Source organism: Trachinotus anak, unplaced genomic scaffold (assembly GCF_046630095.1).
Source record: "Trachinotus anak isolate AG129_WGS33_773 ecotype Australia unplaced genomic scaffold, CSIRO_AGI_Tana_v1 ptg000024l, whole genome shotgun sequence".
NCBI lineage: Eukaryota > Metazoa > Chordata > Actinopteri > Carangiformes > Carangidae > Trachinotus > Trachinotus anak.
This window is the reverse complement of record NW_027273875.1, coordinates 13,936,161-13,950,613: the sequence shown is the minus strand read 5'-3', so window position 1 is coordinate 13,950,613 and position 14,453 is coordinate 13,936,161. Positions and strand designations below refer to the sequence as shown.

General features: G+C 38.3%; 2 protein-coding genes across 2 annotated transcripts; both read left to right on the top strand.

Moving 5' to 3' along the window:
* The first annotated feature begins 1,403 nt into the window (after window positions 1-1,403).
* On the top strand, window positions 1,404-4,588 carry LOC139607601 (collagenase 3-like). Its single transcript, XM_071460595.1, has 10 exons — window positions 1,404-1,559; window positions 1,776-2,023; window positions 2,111-2,259; window positions 2,505-2,633; window positions 2,780-2,941; window positions 3,072-3,201; window positions 3,318-3,451; window positions 3,555-3,714; window positions 3,836-3,939; window positions 4,070-4,588. Exons 1-10 carry the CDS (start codon window positions 1,461-1,463, stop codon window positions 4,177-4,179), a joined length of 1,425 nt encoding a protein of 474 aa, XP_071316696.1. The 5' UTR covers window positions 1,404-1,460; the 3' UTR covers window positions 4,180-4,588.
* Window positions 4,589-8,996: 4,408 nt separating this feature from the next.
* Window positions 8,997-13,064, top strand: LOC139607604 (collagenase 3-like). Its single transcript, XM_071460598.1, has 10 exons — window positions 8,997-9,145; window positions 9,288-9,535; window positions 9,617-9,765; window positions 10,941-11,069; window positions 11,188-11,349; window positions 11,482-11,611; window positions 11,708-11,841; window positions 11,937-12,096; window positions 12,196-12,299; window positions 12,776-13,064. The coding sequence occupies exons 1-10, from the start codon at window positions 9,047-9,049 to the stop codon at window positions 12,883-12,885; spliced, it is 1,425 nt and encodes a 474-aa protein (XP_071316699.1). The 5' UTR covers window positions 8,997-9,046; the 3' UTR covers window positions 12,886-13,064.
* The last annotated feature ends 1,389 nt before the right edge of the window (window positions 13,065-14,453 follow it).

Below are 14,453 nucleotides of genomic sequence, written 5' to 3'. Positions count from 1 at the left end.
AACAATTACCAAAATGTTGCTTTACATGAATATTAATGTATAAAAGGAGATGGAATATTACATAATGACACATAACCACCTGCAGTTGACTCACAAACAGGTGACTGAACTGGTTTAGTTTTTTTCATCAAATCATTGGAAGTTATAGCAGACAAGATGACAAAGATGAAATTATTCACATTATCCCCCAAGTGACTCACATTAATAAACATAATTACTGAGGCTGCTTGACTTTGGAGATGTGGTTTGTGAATAAAACTGTGCAGCTTGATGACTAATCACTGGCATTGATAAGACACTCCCTTACATGGCAGAACTTTTATTCTGAAATGTAGCATAACAGGGCTTTTGTTAGTGATGACAGGACACATCATGTCTGTGTTTGTTCGCAAAGCATATCACTGTCTTAGCAGAGACTACAACAACATGAAGGCTGGAGAAGAGAGTTTGTCAGTCAAAGGTCACGCTGTTGAAGGCAGACTGACTTCGACAAAGGAATATCATTCATAAAAGCAAAAAAAAAAAACAATAAAATAAATAAAGTGCCAAATTGATCAACAAAAGCAAATACTATTGTAAAGAAGATACTGAGAAAAAAGGTTGTTTGAGAATGACACAAAGGAAGAAGAAAAGGTTAATGGAGCCACAGTCATCAATTGTTTTACATCATGTTCCAGGATATAAGTGCCTAATATTTAATGTAGCAAACAAACAACATTTTCAGCTGTTACTGCTGCCAGTATTTCAGGTTATTATGTGTTTATCTATTATTTCTTTCTAATAACTACTTAACTTGTTTAACTGAATGAGTTCATATTAAGTCGTCAGAAAATGAACAAATCTGTTGCAAAAACCAACATTTTTTAAAGGTTAATAAAAACAACATTACATGGTCCATTTACTAGTGGTTCTGGAGTTGTGGAATGTATCATACAATCTTGCTCAACAGATGTAATGTGGGTCTTTTTAAACATTGCATGGTAGAGCACATTTCTGACATATTTTAGCATGAAGAACTGCAGTCTCTTGAATGGAAATATCTATCTATACATATCTATCACTGTTTTCTGTATTTTGATGCACATCTGGATATGCAAATGCAAATTTTAGATGACCAAATGTTTATTTTATGTGTTTAAAAGTGGATTTATGTAGGTTTTCTTCTGTAAAATATTTTGTAATCATTGATAAGTGGCTATTTTCCCACATCCATTACAAATGGGGCAATCTAAAGCATCATCTGTTACAAGTCACAGACAAGTGTCTTGTCATCATGATTACAGTGTCTGTTTTGGGAAACTTTTTTGTTGGATGAGCAATCAAAGCTTTACTTCCTCTATTGTCCTTAAAAGGAATATTTCCTGAGTCACTGACTCAAGAGCCAAGTTGCTCAACATGGCCAGTCCACAGCTTATATAGCAGCTGCCTCAGCACAGACGAGTTACATTCAACAAGGAAACATGACGACTTTCAACCTGAGCATTCTACTAAGCCTGGCAGTCGCAGTTTACTGCATGCCAGTATCAAAGGTTACTGAACAAGATGAGAAATTTGCAGAGGTATGTATGCTTGCTTTGCTTTTTAATGCATGTTCATGTGTATTTTACATCAAAGTTGTGCATGTGGAAATTTTAAAGTTCTCTGAATTCTTAATATTATGCTGTTAAGGACACATCATTGCGTTAGCTGCTTAATCTGTTTGTTAACCAACAAATCCTTTCTTCCAAGTACAAATGATGCATATATAAGTGTCTAACTCTTGTTTTCTCTTGCAGAGCTACCTGAAGAAATTCTTCAACCTAACAGAGGAGAGTGGACCAACTGTCAGACGTGGGTTCAGCCCGGTGGTCAAGAATCTGAGGGAGATGCAGAGATACTATGGTCTCCAGATCACTGGGACGCTGGATGCTGACACCATAGCTATGATGAAGAAGCCGCGCTGTGGCGTTCCAGACGTCAGCGTTGCCCATTTCTCCACATTTGGAAACAACCTCAAGTGGCAGACCAACAGCCTTACCTACAGGTGAATGATCTGAAGAATGTGTTAGAGAGACTAACTGCAGGCAATTCATGCGATTATCTAAGTATGCTCTGTTTTTCTGTGCAACAGGATCGAGAACTACACACCTGATATGTCCGTGGCAGAGGTGGATGACTCCATACAGAAAGCTCTGCAGGTCTGGGCCAAAGTCACTCCCCTGAGGTTCACAAGGATCTACAGTGGCACCGCTGACATCATGATCTCCTTTGGCAGCAGATGTGAGTACAAAATTAAACAGATGTTTCCCAGTTGTGAACTCTCACTCAGTCCATTTTGATGTCCCATGAAGCATCGTAGCTTTAACTGTGTTTTCTGAGTCTTTAGTCACATTGGACAGCTGATCAATCCAAGCAGGAGAACGCATTTGAAAAACCCAGTGCTCATTTGCTTTTTACCTTGATTCAGCTAATTCTTTGTATCTCTGATATAAAAAGCCTGACATGAATCTGCCTTTTCTCAACAGATCATGGAGATGCTTACCCCTTTGATGGTCCTGATGGCACTCTTGCTCATGCATTTGCTCCATCTCCTGGTATAGGAGGAGATGCTCATTTTGATGAGGATGAGACCTTCACCTTCCGCTCAAACGCAGGTAAGTTTGTTATATATACATTATATATACAGAGCATAGTGTCTTGTTGTATTTACTTACTACTCTCTCAGTGTATGTGACTTGATTTGATTTATTTGCCTGAGAGGAGATGTGACTTACATGTGAATCTGTCTTTTCTGCTGTAGGCTACGTCCTCTTCCTGGTCGCTGCTCATGAGTTTGGCCACTCCCTGGGCTTGTCTCACTCTAATGATCCTGGTGCTCTCATGTACCCTGTGTACTCTTACCAAAACCCTGACACCTTTGTTCTGCCCCGGGATGATGTCAACGGCATCCAGTCTCTCTATGGTTAGTATTAACTGGCTGGATCATCATTGTCTGTTTGCACAAACAGCACTTGGTCAAAATATCTGATGGAGACTTCAGTGAGTCCACATGACTTCGATGCCATGTGACATTGGTTTTATTTAACCTACAGGTCCAAACCCTTCAGTGGATCCTCTTGAGCCTGTACCCACAGCCCCCACCACCCCTGATGCCTGTGATTCAACTATGGTCTTGGATGCTGTCGCCAGCCTCAGAGGAGAGATGCTCTTCTTCAAGGACAGGTATTGCAAACAATGAATGCTCAAATATGAAAATGCCAAATTCTACTAAGATAAGTTTTTTTTTACACAAGATCTGGCCTCTGGACTGATTTATGATCTGTTGTGTCTGTTTTCAGCTTCTTCTGGCGTAGCTACCCTCAGAGCAGAACACCTCAGCAAACTCTCATCACAAACTTCTGGCCCGATGCCCCTGTCGACATCGATGCTGCTTATGAGAGCCGACAGCTAGACAGTGTCTTACTATTTAAAGGCATGTGTTCTCTTCACCCAAAGCTAATGTCACACTAGGTTCAGGTCTGGATTATTTCCTGTTTGTATATTCACTAAAAAGTTTTTTCTTTTAACTTCTGCAGATCGTAGAGTGTGGGCTTTCAGTGGCTATGATCTCGTATCTGGCTATCCTAAGTCAATTTCCAGCTTTGGTCTGCCTGAGACCGTGAACAAGGTCGATGCTGCTCTCTATGACATGGACACTGGCAAGACTCTGTTCTTTGTAGGCAGCAATTACTACAGGTGTGTTCAAATCACATGAACTGCAATTCATTTTGGTTACTGATTTAGGTATGATGTTGATGAAGATCTTCAGGTGGTGAATGGTCTAATTATTATCTAATTACTCTCTGTGCTTCTTCAGTTATGATGAGGCCAAGAAGGCCATGGACCAGGGATTCCCCAAACGGGTGGATGAGACTTTCTCTGGACTGACCAGCAAGGTGACAGCAGCTTTCCAGTACAGAAGTGAGTAGCATTCAAGTTTGTTCACAGTTTTCCATGTCAAGACTTACATGAGGAAATATTTTGTGTTCTTCTGAATCCTTCCAGCCTTAACCCAACACAGGAACTAACATCTAACATCTGTGTTCTGCAGCTTATACTTACATCTACAGTGGACCCTACATGTTTGAGTACAGCCTGAGGAGTGGGAGGTTGTTCCGTGTGCTGAGGAACAGCTACTTCTTGCAGTGCTCCAGAGTCTAGACTAAGTCATTGTCTAGGCTGTTTATGTAGCTCCTATGAAGGCAACAAAGTTGAAGTGTCCTTACTATGTACTTTTGTATTTTCTAATATATTGTTACACACTTACGGGTATATACTGGATTGATGCCTTTCCAGGGTACAGCACCTTATATGTTTTTTTAAACTTTTTGAGAATAATGTTTTCAGGCTGCCATTGCTAATTTAAATGAACTTAAGTCTATATTATTTTATTTTATTTACATAATAAGTATTGATATTATTATTTTTGTTGCTGCTTTAACTTTGTGTTTAATGAAGTTGAACTGTGGAACTTTTAACTGATGAATGTATGTGTGCACATTGTTTTCAAAAATGTGAAACAGTCAAAATATTGGTACATGAATTAACAAATAAAAGTTGTTTGAGTGCATTTTAATCATGTTTTGTCATTAATTTGTATAAGTCTATGGATAAAAAGACAATGTTCTCTTTTCCAGAATATTGCTTTATTACTTACTTATTAGTGATTACTTTGTTTTTAGCTTATATAAGAACAAAGCTACAACTGGTCAGTCAAATATGTTGGTTATATAAAATTGAATAGACAAATTTTTCATCAATAGAAATCTGAAAATGTATAGTCATATATGGAATCTGTTATGCATAACTAAAACGATGAAGGAAGGAAGAAAAAAAAGAACATATAATTACATACAACTCATAATACTATATAGGTGTCAAGAGCTATTACACCAATACCAACACATTGGACTGAGTCTTTAGCCAGCATATTATTTACCATGTCCACTATGTCAGTTGAGCATGTTAGCCTGCTATAAGATTTTTATTAGAACTATAAGACAACAGCTTGGGCTGATGATTGTGTCAGTTTTTTTTTTTTGTTTGTTTTGTTTTTTTTTAAGGTATTAAGTCATGAACCAAAGTATTGAACAAATTTCATTTTCTGACCTGAAGATGGCGCTAGGTGAAAAGTCAGAGGCTCATCAAAGTTATTATAATTCCTCCTGAGGAAAACATGAAGATCTGAACTTCATGGCAAAGCATCCAAATACTGAACAAATATTTTACTTACCTTATATTTTAACCAAAAATTTCTACTTCATAGTAGGACTACAGGTCAGGGGATTGCTAAAATCAGAAGGTTTTATCCTCTGGGAACAATGATGTGTGTGTAAAATTTCACGGCAATCCATCCAGTAGTTATAAACACAAACACACACACACACACATAGCTAGATACACTCACCAGCCACTTTGTCAGGTGCACCTGTTCAACTGCTCATTCACGCAAATATCTAATCAGCCAATCAAATGACAGCAACTCAATGCATTTAGGCATGTAGACATGGTCAAGACGACCTGCTGAAGTTCAAACTGAGCATCAGAATGGGGAAGAAAGGTGATTTAAGTGACTTTGAACGCGGCATGGTTGTTGGTCTGGTCTGGGTTGATCAGAGTATTTCAGAAACTGCTGATCTAACTGGGGTTTTCCCACACAGCTATCTCTAGGGTTTACAGAGAAGGGTCTGAAAAAGAGAAAGTATCCAGTGAGCAGCAGCTCGCGGCGAAAATGCCTTGTTGATGTCAGAGGTCAGAGGAGAACGGCCAGACTGCTTCAAGCTGATAGGAAGACAACAGAAACTCAAATAACCTCTCGTTACAACCAAGGTATGCAGAAGAGCATCTCTGAACGCACAACACGTCAAACCTTGATGCAGATGAGCTGCAGCAGCAGAAGACCACACCTGTCAGCTAAGAACAGGAAACTGAGGCTACAGTTCACACAGACTCACCAAAATTGGACAACAGAAGAGAACGTTGCCTGGTCTGACGAGTCTTGATTTTTGCTGCAACATTCGGATGGTAGGGTCAGAATTTGGCACTACCACCATGAAAGCATGGATCCGTCCTGCCTTGTATCAATGGTATAGGCTGCTGCTGGTGGTGTAATGGTGTGGGGGATATTTTCTTGGCACACTTTGGGCCCCTTAGTACCAACTGAGCATTGTTAAAACACCACGGCCTACCTGAGTATTGTTGCTGACCATGTCCATCCCTTTATGACCACAGTGTACCCATCTTCTGATGCTGCTTCCAGCAGGATAATGCGCCATGTCACAAAGCTCAGATCATCTCAAACTGGTTTCTTGAACATGGCCAGTGAGTGTGTGTGTGTGTGTGTGTGTGTGTGTGTGTGTGTGCGTGTGTGCGTGTGTATATATATATATATATACATATATATATACAACTCACTTATCTCCTGACTTATTGTCAACTTCTTTTTGTTGGAATTCTTTTCTCAGGAAAACACACTGTTATGTCCAGATGCTATGCAACTGGCTTCTGTTGTCAAGTCCACACCTGTGTGACAAGCAGCTTGGTGATGTGATCTTTAACTGAAAACCTCAGGTGAAGAAAAATGCTCAAGATTGACAAATGCTTTACATCTTAAGTGAAACTGTAAAGTAAAACAATGAAAATCAAAACACAAACATTAATGTCAAACATAACATTAATCCATTTTTAACCACTTGGGGGCAGAACAACATCATTATCACATCATATTCATGTTGTAAAGTATAATGGTTTTTTCCATGTATTTATTCATACACAACAGAATGGAGCACATTACCATTCATTTGGAGTGTTGTCTGTGTTCACCTGATGAATGTTCAAGGCCAATATTTACTCTCCTTTTAGATGATTTTGGTCTAGACCAACTCTTATCTGGCTCATTAGTGGCTAAATGCTCCTCTATTTTCACCAGCGAGTCTCTCACTGTGTCAGTCTGCTGATTGCTGATGAGCAGGTAGTAGACAGTACTATCAGAGCTTTTTTTGAAAACAGCCGCCTACTCTGGCTGAATCTATAACGGTAACGTTGTGGCCTGGACGCCAAAACAATAAGCTGAAAGATGCTAAAATGCTCTTTAATGCTAAAGGGAGCTGCAGGGTCAGGTGATAACTGTCTGTAGGCTTGTCCTGACTTAGTCCTTTGATCTCTTGTTCATATAATTCAAATCAAATATTGATTAGAGCAGCTTTAAAAAACTTAAAGCTACCTTTATAATTAAAAACAGATCCAAGAGGAAGGAATTCTTAGAGTTGTGGGGGGATTTCCAACATTGTTAGCTCAGTATCGTGTGGGAGAAGCTCCTCCTGCCACCTTCTGTGTGTGTGTGTGTGTGTGTGTTTTTGCATGTGTTTTGTTTGTGTATGTGTGTGTCTGTGTGTTATTGAAGCAGCATAAACCCATAAACCACAACATTGTGATGAATAAGCAGGTGACTGATTGACTGGTGAATAATGCAGGGGGTGTAAAAGTATTAACATCAGCATTTCATACAGTGTGTAATACAATGTTGTAATAATCACCTCAAATAATGTCTTCTAGAATATATATTTATTATTGCCATTGAGCCACAATACAAATGATGTGTGTGTGTGTGTGTGTGTGTGTGTGTGTGTGTGTATTAAATTGGAGCTTTTTGTATTTTCTGTCATTTTGATGTTACAATCATGTGACAAATGAATCTTTCTTAAATGTTGGTAGAAGTTTTTTATTTGTTAATACGTTTATTCATTCATTTAGTTGACAATGTTTGAAAGATTTTCCCCCTGTTTAAAGAAAAAGTAGACTTATTTTAATCTGCAGCACCAACCTCCTGCTCAGCTGGTCGCAGATTTAAATGCTAAGAGTTATATTTTCCTGTAATATAACAAGATATTTGAAATCGACTGTCTGTGTTTAGTGTTGGTCAATCAACCTGAGACATAAGTTGCATAATGAAGACAGTACTCCTCATTCCATCGTCCATTGTTAGGAAACGGCAGGAAACAGCAGCCACAGTGTAGTTTTACACTCACAATAACATATAAATGTGACTTAAATAGATACATAAATACATAAATAGATTATTATACATAAGGATGTAAGGATGGAAAATAACTGCCCATAGCTGTCTCAAAGAAACAAACATACACAACTTCTCTATGCCATGGAAAGCAATCAGATGTTGCAGCAGAAATATATTGAAGCCTAGTTATTACACAATGAGTCAAGTGGTACGGCATGATGTGTAATCATGGCATCTACTAATACTCCATAACCTGTCAGAAGGAGTTTGTTATGGCTGTGACCTCTGGTGTAAGGCAAGAAGTAACAGGGCCTTTGTTCATGACATGATCCAGCTTGTCTGCATTTCCTCACAAAGCACATTGCTGTCAGTAGCCTGAGGGCTAGAGAGCACCACCTTCCGTAAAGTAAAGACCTTTAAATCATCTTTAAGAATCAGGGTAGAACATCAGCTCATAATATAACTTTAAGCAACAGATTAAAAAGAAAAATCAGCACACACGTTCAACATAAAAGAAAAAATATTCAGGGTATCTTTGCCAACTCTAATGGCTCAGAGACAAAACTGTATGTAGCAGTATGAAGCAAAAGTATCAGCATTCTCACCTACACCACACTAACAACATCTGTATAACAGTTACATTTGTCACATCATAAGATTATATTATTTATTATTATTATTATGATTATTATATTATCTAAACTTTTATATCGCTTATTTCATTTGTCCAGTTAGTACCTAAAATATCAATTTGATGTTTCAGTGAGGAAATGACATGTCATATGTCATGCCATCATCATCATCTTGTTTTGGGAAGTTTTTTGTTGGCTGAGTTATCAAAGCAAATCTTCTGCCCCTGTCATCCATAAATGGACAACTTCTTGAGTCATTGACTCAAAACATGTCTAGGCCAATACGCCCACTCACTCCTCAACAGATCCGCACCTCAGCCTATATATATATAACAGCTAAGTCCTGTGCAGACACACAAGTGGCATTCAACAAGGAAGCATGAGGTCTTTAAATCTGTGCATTCTACTAAGCCTGGCAGGTACAGTGTACTGTGGGCCACTATCAGAAGTCACTGTGGAAGATGAAAGCTTTGCAGAGGTTCGTGTGTTTACTTTGCCTTGTCTTCATGTATTCTTAGGATTTCACATTTAAAATGTGTTCAAGCTGTGCATTTTGGGAACTGTCATTGTTCAAAAGGCCATCAGGGACCACTAGTTATTAAAGTCTCACCTTTTTTCAGAGCTACCTGAAGAAATTCTTCAACCTAACAGAGGAGAGGGGCCCAGCAAGCAGACGGTTTTTCAACCCGGTGAGCGAGAAGCTGAGGGAGATGCAGACATTCTATGGTCTCCAGATCACTGGGACGCTGGATGCTGAAACCATGGCTATGATGAAGAAGCCGCGCTGTGGCGTTCCAGACACCAACATTGCCCGTTTCTCCACATTTGGAAACAACCTCAAGTGGCAGAAAAACACCCTTACCTACAGGTGAATGATCTGAACACAGATTGTGTGAGCAAGAGCAGTCCTTCTAAAGTCTATCTAATAACATTGTTGACCACTTTTCAGGATCGAGAACTACACACCTGATATGTCCGTGGCAGAGGTGGATGACTCCATACAGAAAGCTCTGCAGGTCTGGGCCAAAGTCACTCCCCTGAGGTTCACAAGGATCTACAGTGGCACCGCTGACATCATGATCTCCTTTGGCAGCAGATGTGAGTACAAAGGATAATTTCAGTGTGAAAAGTATTCAGATCCTTTACTTATGTAAAGTAGAAACATAGTCTGAAAATACTCCATTACAAAAAAGCTACAAGTCCTACACTCTTTGTGTTACTGAAGCTAGAGGAGTATTATCAACAAAATATACTTCAATTATCAAAAGTAAAAGTACTCATAATGTAGAATGTCTCCTTTCAGATTGTTTTATTATTGTAGCATATTATAATCATAATATTAACTAATATTACTCATTAATACATGTGAGCATAATCTTAATGTTGTAGTTCTTTCACATAGAGCCAATTTTTGGTACTTTACACCCTCTTGGGTATGATAAGATAGCACGGCATCATCTTTCATCACTTATCATACGAGCTACATTGTATGTAAACTCTCAATCTGAACAGTAGGTAGTAACTGAACCTGCCACATAAATGAAATGTAGCACAAAAAAAACAAAAAAACATCATATTTCCCTCAGAAATGTTGTGGAGTAGAAGTATTAAGTCAAATAAAAGGAAAGTACCTGAAAAGAACAGTACATTTCACCACTGATAACTTTTGTTTTTTTCTTTTTTTGGAATTATTTGCTTCTCACCCAAGTGAAACTCTTAACTTCTTTATTGGTAACAAATGTTATGTTATTTATTGAACTTTGTTAGAAAAAAGTTACATATATTAGTGTAGTGTGAAATATCAATTTTCCAGTGTATTTTCGATTTTTACTTTAATAGGAGTCAATATCCTAGAGCCCTTGTAGATGCCACTGCTACAGGACATACCATCTTGTATATCTGAGTGACATGTATCTGTTGATGACTGGCAATGGATCATACAGTATAGTTACATGTTGTATATCACTCAACACAACAAAAAGACAACAATCATTCTGTGGTGGCATGCCTGTGCTTGCTTAGGAAGGTGTTGAGTTTTCCTTGGCTCAGAGTTGTGGATTAAAATTCAAAGCGTTTCACCTTCACATAAGATTATAATATATTCTGTAAAGTATAATATTATTGTGTTGTGAAGTACATGAGAGTGTAGATGATGCATTTGTGACATACTTTATAATTTGCTAGATTTTACAGAAATAAAATAACACAGAAGTACAACAATAATTTTTTTTTCGTGTTTCCAAACCTGACATGAATCTGCCTTTTCTCAACAGATCATGGAGATTATTACCCCTTTGATGGCCCTGATGGCACTCTTGCTCATGCCTTCGCTCCATCTCCTGGTATTGGCGGAGATGCTCATTTTGATGATGATGAGACCTTCACCTTCCGCTCAAGAGCAGGTAAATTTGTTATTTATGCTCTGTGTAGTGAGATATTTTACAGAATTACTATACTCTCAGGATGTATTTTTACATTACATGTTCAAAAAAGGCTGTAAATCTGTCTTTTCTGCTGTAGGCTACGTCCTCTTCCTGGTCGCTGCTCATGAGTTTGGCCACTCCCTGGGCTTGTCTCACTCTAATGATCCTGGTGCTCTCATGTACCCTGTGTACTCTTACCAAAACCCTGACACCTTTGTTCTGCCCCGGGATGATGTCAACGGCATCCAGTCTCTCTATGGTTAGTATTAACTGGCTCATCATTGTTTGTTTGCACAAACAGCACTTGGTCAAAATCTCTCGCACAATCTTGGGTGATGCTACTCAACTGTTTGGGCTAAATATATGGTGACTCATTTTATTTGACTTCCAGGTTCAAATCCAGAGAAGGATCCCTCTATATCTGAACCTCAGCCCCCCACCACCCCTGATGCCTGTGATTCAACCATGGTATTGGATGCTGTCACCACCCTGCGAGGAGAGATGCTCTTCTTCAAGGACAGGTATCAGATAAACTGTACAGTACAGATGCTAAAACATCTGAATCCAAACTCTGTTAGGATTGTTTCTCACCATAAGTACCTGGATTATGTTCTCAGCTTCTTCTGGCGTAGCTACTCTCAGAGCAGAACACCTCAGCAGAGTCTCATCACAAACTTCTGGCCCAATGCCCCTGTCAATATCGATGCTGCTTATGAGAGTCGACAGTCAGACAGAATTTTTCTCTTTAAAGGTATGTGTGCTCTTTATCTCCCTGAAGCACAAATCTGACACTATTTCAAAGTTTGCCTAAGTTGTGGGTTTTTTTAAATTTTCTCATCCCTACAGATCGTAAAGTGTGGGCCTTCACTGCCTATAATCTAGTACAGGGCTATCCTAAAAGAATTACCAGCTTTGGTCTGCCAAGGAGTGTGAGGAAAATCGATGCTGCCCTCTATGACGCACAATCTGGCAAAACTCTGTTCTTTGTGGGCAACTATTACTTCAGGTGTGTTTGGTGTATATATTAATTTCTGACTTCAGAATGATCAATTATTTACCATTTACCCTTATTGAATATATCTAATTACTGTGTGCATTTCTCCAGTTACGATGAGGCCAGAAGGACTATGGACCGGGGATTCCCCAAACGTCTTGATCAGATCTTCTCTGGACTGAACAAAAGGGTGACTGCTGCTTTCCAGTACAAAGGTGAGTACTGAAATGACAATATGTTCCCAGTTCTTCAGAGAAATTAATTGGTCCTCATTTAGTCTTTTCTGCTTTTAAAAGAAAAGCTCAACAGTTTGAGGAATACCCTTACTAGAGTTAGATGAGAAGATCAATACGACTCTCATGTCTGTACATGAAACATCAAGCAACTTGATCTGCCTTAATCTCTCCCAGCACCTCCAAAACTCACTAGGAAAGATGTTATATCTTGTTTATTTAGTCTGTACAAAAATAAAAGTGTAAAAAAGACAAGTTGTGATGGACTGTTTTGACTGCTTGCAATGATTTCCTGGGGTCTCCATCAAACAAGACGCAAGGAAATCACCTCAGCCAAGAAACAGTCCAACACATAACCTCCAGAAGAGATCTTCTCATCTAACTCCGGACAGACAGCGAATACCTAAAACTATTCCTTTAACAATTACAGTTTCTGACACTGAGCCTCTGTTCTGCAGGTTTTACCTACATCTACAGTGGACCCTACATGTTGGAGTATGACCTGAGGACTGGGAGGCTGTACCGTGTGTTGAGGAACAGCTACTTCTTACGCTGCACAAACTTCTAGACCAGTTTAGCAACTAAACTGCTTATAGCCACTCATGAAATGTGTTAAAACATATATATTTTAAATATACCTACCACTATAAATATTATATTGTCAATATTTAATTCTATCAAATTCATTTAGAGCTGTAAACATATGGTATTCAAATGGTATATAAATAAAGTTTATTATAAAGATTATTTTTATACTTGTCTACATTTTTGTTTAACTCATAACTCATGGTTGTTTCTTTTCATGATAATGAAAACAATGCTGACCAGGATGAAGGTTAGTGGTAAATTCCGTCCCTACCCCACAGACCTAAAACATGGTTTCAATAGCTGCAACTGTAAATTCAGGAAATGAAGAACTGAGTCTTTGAGATGAGTGAATTTAAATTGAAAGAACAATTTGTCTGTTGCTTCAGCTTAATATCTCATATTGACTGAACTCGTTTTCTCAGGTTCATTTAACTTAACTAAGCTTTACATTTTGGAAATTAAGATGACTTTGAATTATTCAGGCTAAGCTCAATTGACTCACCTTTTCAAAGCAGCATATTTTTAAATTGAACAATTAAAAATTATTTACAGTGAGAGACGTGAGATATCTGCTAAAATAATACCCTGAGAGGCCTCCTCTGTCAGGAGCTCCTCTGATGAGCTGTGAAACATCTTGAAGATGCAAATCCACTTACCTGACAGTACTGCTACTGTCTGTAATCTAATGCTATTATAGAAAACCTGGGAAGTATTGGAGGTTAGTATAAAGCACTTATTAATTACTTACACAGACACTGATTTATACAATAAATGAGTTAATTACTCCATCAATAAATAAAGTAGAATAATAACAATTTATCAATGATACCATATATTTGCTGACTGTGACATTTATCTAATGCACTGGAGGCAAAGAATCATAAAGGTTCTTTCAGGCCCTCAGGTCCTCCATAACTTGTTATAATTTTGTGTATGCAGGTGTGTCAAAAAATTATTTAGCATACAGCTGTTTTTTCATTGAGCAGTTTTGGGTTGATATTCAGTGATAAATAATACAGATAAGGTTTATCAGCTATCAGTGAAGTGTATATTTTCAGAATTGGGATCTAAAAAACATGTGGCGACACCTTGCCATAACTGTTATGTACAGTTCCCTGGATAAAACACAGAATTTCCTCCAAATCCAGAAACGCTGCAAATGTCAACACAAGTACAAGCACAGAAAAGTAAGCTCCAAATCAAAAAACTGTCAGTGTTTCCACCTGTTTCCTGTAGCACATTTTCCTGAATGTTTGTGTTTCACTCTTGTGGGTCACTGCAGTACATGAAGGAAATCCTTTATGCTTTAAAGAAAATAAATACACAGTATCTATAAGCATCCAGCATATAATAGTTCAGCATCTTGCAATTTTAAATATTTGTGTGGACAAAGAATTGCTGTTGTAAAGATTTCATTTTGTGTCTGTAAAAATGTTTCAGAGTGATTCCAGTGAATTTTGATGCCAAAGTAACAAAAGAGGAAGAGAAACCAGTGACTTGGATGACACAGTAGCACTGTTTGTCAGCCAGTCAGCCCTGGGTAGTGAC